The 5,223-nt window shown below is 55.7% G+C and overlaps 1 protein-coding gene across 1 annotated transcript; it reads left to right on the top strand.

Annotated features, from left to right (window-relative positions):
- Positions 1-614: 614 nt before the first annotated feature.
- On the top strand, positions 615-5,195 carry LOC108639869 (histidine--tRNA ligase, cytoplasmic-like; the record flags this gene model as incomplete). Its single annotated transcript, XM_029960269.1, has 9 exons — positions 615-887; positions 1,015-1,122; positions 1,532-1,630; positions 1,976-2,069; positions 2,204-2,331; positions 2,417-2,659; positions 3,360-3,476; positions 3,791-3,937; positions 4,170-5,195. Coding segments are annotated over 9 exons (1,266 nt in total), but the record flags the coding sequence as incomplete, so codon positions are not given.
- Positions 5,196-5,223: the final 28 nt, after the last annotated feature.

The raw sequence follows: 5,223 nt of genomic DNA, 5'->3' as shown, positions 1-5,223 counted from the left end.
GTGGCACCCCGAGGGGATGGTGGCATACCACCTTTGTGGGGTCCCCCTTGGCCTGCCCTGCCTGCAGGACCCACTGGGGTGTTGGACCCCCTTGTCCACCCTGCCTGGCTGTCACTGTCATGACCCCACCTCACACCAGCCCCCAACCAGGCTGGGACCCACAGCAAAGCCCCTCCCATGGGCTGCAGACCTGCACCAGTTTGCTCCTCTGTACTGGTTTTATGTCCTCCCAGTTACAGTCCCCACCTCTGCCCTGCCCATCCCACCTTCCCAGTGCTGTCTGGAGAAGTGTTTGCTGCAGGAGCCCATCCCAGGCCTTCTCCACCTGCACATCTCACCCAAAATCTCTCCTGTTCAATGTCTGTAGGGCTGTGCTGTGCACTGAATTCCCTCTGATCACACTGTGAGAGGGTGGAATGACGAGAGAGGGTCAGTGTGTGCATAGGGTTGTCCTGAGTGGGTCAGAAGGAGGGAATGGAGCTGTCCCAGTGTTGGAGGAGCTCAGCTGCTTCATTCTACTCATCCGCAGTCCAGGCTGATGATTTCCCTAAAAATCATAAAATATCCTGAGTTGGAAGGGACCCACAGGGAACATCAAAGTCCAACTCCTGGCCATGCACAGGACACCCCAAAAATCCCACTATCATTGTGAAAAAAACTGGGGAGCACCTGGCAAAGGGAGAGGGAGACGGGGGGCTGGGAGGTTCAGCTTTGCAGCTCCAGGGATCTCCCTGTTCCCATCCTTAACTCCCTGGGCCCAGGTGCCCTTCGCTCGCTACCTGGCCATGAACAAGGTCAACAACATGAAGCGCTACCACGTGGCCAAGGTGTACAGGAGGGACAACCCGGCCACCACCCGGGGCCGCTACCGCGAGTTCTACCAGTGCGTGAGTTTTGGGGTGGCAGGAGGGTTTTCCTGGCTGGAGCACCTCCAGCTGCTGCAGAGCAGCGTGGTGTGCCCGGCCAAAGCCCCTCAGCTGTGCCAGGAGCCTCCGTTGCTGCTTCTGCCCCCAGGACTTCGACATCGCCGGGCAGTTCGACCCCATGATCCCCGATGCCGAGTGCCTGAAGATCGTGCACGAGATCCTGAGTGACCTGCAGCTCGGGGACTTTGTCATCAAGGTGAGGCCAGGCAGGTTCTCTGTGCCATGGTGGGAGGCAGTGGTCATTGTCCCTGGGGTTTTACACAGCAGCACCTGTTCCCACTCTCAGGCCTGATCCAGGAGTTCATCCTGCCTCTCTGTGTCCTCATGCTAAAGGCTGGACCTCAGCTTGAGCTGGGAATGCCCAGAGGCTTCCTCAGTCTGCAGTTGGCAGAGTTCTCTCCAGGACTAATCACAGTCCCCTGCAAAATTCCAGCAGCCAACTAGAACCATAAAGTCACGGAATGGTTTTCATACCTCTGCACCTTCCCTTCCCCTGGGAAAGGCAGGAGGAAATGCCAGCAGCTGCAGATTGCCATACACTGGGACCAAAGGAATGACACTGGGGGGGGATGTCCCTGAGCTAAGTGTGCCTCTCCCTCCCCCAGGTCAACGACAGACGGATTTTGAACGGTGTGTTTGCTGTCTGTGGTGTCCCAGAGAGCAAGTTCATAACGGCCTGTTCCACCGTGGACAAGCTGGACAAGGTCAGCCTTGGGCTCATGGGGAGACGCTTCTGGTCTTGAGCAGGGCAGTGTCATGGCCCCTCTTGACATAAAGAGGGTCACAGCAGCAAAATTGTTGGCGTGGGTAAAGGATTCAGGGATCTCTTGGAATGAAACCTGGTGATTCCAGTGGTTTGTTAAAAATTCCTGTGAGAGAGAGAGAGATACAGATGATTAGTGAGATGTGCAGGATGACAGTCAGCAGAGTTGTGCTCATGTGGGCTGGTGGAGGCAGTGGTGAGGAGAGGAGTGGGAAACCCCACTGTGGGAAACCAGTGGGTGAGGAGAATGTCCTGCAGTAACAGATGCCCTTCTGTCCCCTCCCAGGTGCCGTGGGAGGAAGTGAGGAGCGAGATGGTGGGAGAGAAGGGGCTCTCTCCCGAGGCTGCGGATCGCATCGGGGAGTACGTCCAGCTCCACGGTGAGCACTGAGGGGCCGAGCCCTTGGGCTTGTTCTGGGGATGGAGGGTGCACAGGGCACACACACGGCTGGCTGGGGCCACTGTGGCTGGTGCTGCTGCCCTGGCACACCTGAGGCAAGTCTGGTTCCTACAGGTGGGCTGGACCTGATCGAGCGGCTCCTGCAGGACCCAAAGCTGTCACAGAACAAGCTGGCCAAGGAGGGGCTGGGGGACATGAAGCTGCTGTTTGAGTACCTGACCCTGTTTGGCATCACAGGGAAGGTGAGGAGGTGCAGGGGCAGGAGGGGGTGCTGCCCGGGTGAGCCCCCCAAGCACCCAGTGACGGGGCCGCCCTCGTGCCCTGCAGATCTCCTTCGACCTGAGCCTGGCCCGGGGCCTGGACTATTACACGGGGGTGATCTTTGAGGCCGTGCTGCTGCAGCAGGAGAACGAGCACGTGGAGGAGCTGGTGGGCGTCGGGAGCGTGGCTGGAGGCGGCCGCTACGACGGGCTGGTGGGGATGTTTGATCCCAAGGGCCGGAAGGTGCCCTGCGTGGGGGTCAGCATTGGCATCGAGCGGATCTTCTCCATCCTGGAGCAGAGGCTGAAGGTAGGTGCTGCAGGCAGTGCATTGGAGGCGGCCCTAGTAAGTCACCTATTGTTTATTAGAGATCTACAGCTCCACGGTATTCAAGGGAAAATAATTTTTGGGGTGAGGGTGGCTCCTTTCATGCCTGAGTGTCCATGCACAGAAGAAGACAGAGCCCTTTTCTGCAGCCCATCAGGATGCAGGTGTGGGCAGCTGAGGGCAGCATTCCCTAGGAAATGGCAAGGAAGTGTTAGAGGCAGCCCTGAGCTCTGGGCCTGGCTCTGAGCTTTTTGCCCCAGTCACTTTACTCCTCTCTTGCCTGTGAAGTTTCCTGCCCTGGAGATTGGGAAGTGATGAATTCGGTATTGTCTGTGACACTCTGTAATGAGGACCCCAGGAAAGCCTCTGAGAAGATTCATCCCTGTGTTTAATTCTGAGCTTGTGATTCCTGGCAGAGGAGGCCGAGTCAATGTGTTTGTACCTGGAGAATCAAAGGAGACCTTGGAAAGCTGTCCAGGTCCCATGTGGGAGGGAGGCCGAGGTCTCACAGGAGCAGCAGCACATGATCAACTACTGTGACACAATGCAGAGTCTCTGGGGAGCTCATTAAAGGTGCCCAGGTTGTCAGTCACTGAGTTAAGGTCTGGAGATGAGGTGAGGTGCTGTGAGCTGCAGATTCCCTCAGAGCCAGTCACTCCCACGAGCGTGTCTGTCCCTCCAGGCTTCTGGGGAGAAACTTCGCACAACTGAAACCCAAGTGCTGGTGGCCACACCCCAGAAACACTTGCTTGCTGCCAGACTGAAGCTCATCTCGGAGCTGTGGGACGCAGGGATCAAGGTAAAGGAACCACCTGGGCTCGGTGGTGTCATGGGTGAGGGAGGGAGAGCCTGAAGGAGCTGTAGCACAGCAAGACCAGCTCCATTAGTTGTGTTCTCTTCAAGATCTGGGCCTGTCTGAGATCACAGAGCCATTCAGGTTGGAAAATACATCAAAGATCACAAAGTCCAACCGTTAGGTTTAGGTAGGCACAGAAGAACAGCCCAGAGCACTGAAGGCAACCCCTTGCTGCAGGGTTTCATGGTGGCTGCTTTGCTCCAGTATCCATCAAAGCAAATTTGGGTTAGTGATTCGTCCTTCCCACTCCCTGCTAGGCAGAGATGCTGTACAAGAAGGATCCTAAACTGCTGAAGCAGCTGCAGTATTGTGAGGACACAGGGATCCCCCTTGCTGCCATTGTAGGAGAGCAGGAGCTGGCAGACGGAGTCGTCAAGCTGAGAGATGTCCCAACACGAGAGGAGGTGAGAATGTCCTTTTATCCAGGTGTCAAAAGTGGTTCCAAACTCTGGAGATCACTGAAAGGCTCTGGATTTTCCCTCAGTGATGATGTTCCTTTGGGAAGCCATAGCACAGGTCTGTTGGGTGTCTCCAGAAAACCAGTCACAAACTGTGTTAGTATCCAAAGCAAGCCTTTGGTCCTTAGAACTGTGCTCTGTTCTAATGCTGCTACTTCCCCCTCTCTTTGCTTTGTAGGTTGATATCCCAAGGGAGAAGCTTGTTGATGAGATCAGGAGAAGGCTGGAGCCCTGAGGACTTCTCTGGCCAGAGCTGCTTGGCTGAACTGCTGTACAACTGGAACCCTGCAGTGCCCTTAACTATTCACTGCCAGCTGAGGCCTGGTTACCATCCACCAGCCTAAGGCTCCTTGCCTGGGCTAAGGCAGCGAGAAGAGAGGAGCCAGAGGGTTTTAAAAGCTATGGGACAGCGCAGTCACCAGCTTAAAGTTCTGGTTAAGTGCTCTGAAGGACGGGTTGAGCTTGTGGGTTCCTAATAGTGCAGTCCCTGCACCTGTACAGGCATTCCCATCACTGCAGGTGGTGTTTCCATGGGCGCAGACTGGACATGGTGCAGCTCACAGAGGTGCAGCTCCAGCGGGATCATCAGGCTGAGCTCTGGAGTGGGGAGGGAGCATGTTGGGCACCCACAGGCCCAGGACATGGGGCGAGGAGGGCAGTGGAAGGGCCAGTCCCACTCCCAGCCCGCACCTGGACGCTGCACGGGGCTGCAGGACCAGCCTGAGTGGGGGTGATGCCAAAAAGTCGGAGAAGAAACTCTCTAGACTCGATATAGAAAGCCAAAAACCACACGTTTATTGCAGCGCTGGATGCATCGGAAAAAATCCCAAAGGATGCACCCCGAATCACACACGTTTCATAACTTTATACCATCCTCTAATTACAGATTCAAGGAGGGGCTGTCTCACCCCATTTTCCCCCAGAGGACGCTCCCCTCGGATTGTTTTTCTCTTGAGTGCTTGGTTTCCTGCCTTAGGGACCTGGTTCAAGGCCTAAACCCAGCCTTGCCTCGTCCGTTTCGTATCCTTTCTCGCTTTTATCAGTCTCCTCACAGCTGCGAGCGACCGCCTCTGTTTTACCGAAATTCTTGCTGGTAACGAATCTTGGCAAGAAATTCCACGCTACCCCTTGGGACCTTCCAACCTTTACTGAGAACACGTGAGCTCTACGGCTGACACTCTCCTTTTAAAGTGTCAAAAACACATAAATTCTGCGGCTAACAATTTCTAATA

Source organism: Manacus vitellinus, unplaced genomic scaffold, assembly GCF_001715985.3.
Source record: "Manacus vitellinus isolate BGI_N305 unplaced genomic scaffold, ASM171598v3 scaffold_25_pilon, whole genome shotgun sequence".
Classification (NCBI taxonomy): Eukaryota; Metazoa; Chordata; class Aves; order Passeriformes; family Pipridae; genus Manacus; species Manacus vitellinus.
This window is presented reverse-complemented; position numbering and strand designations above follow the sequence as displayed.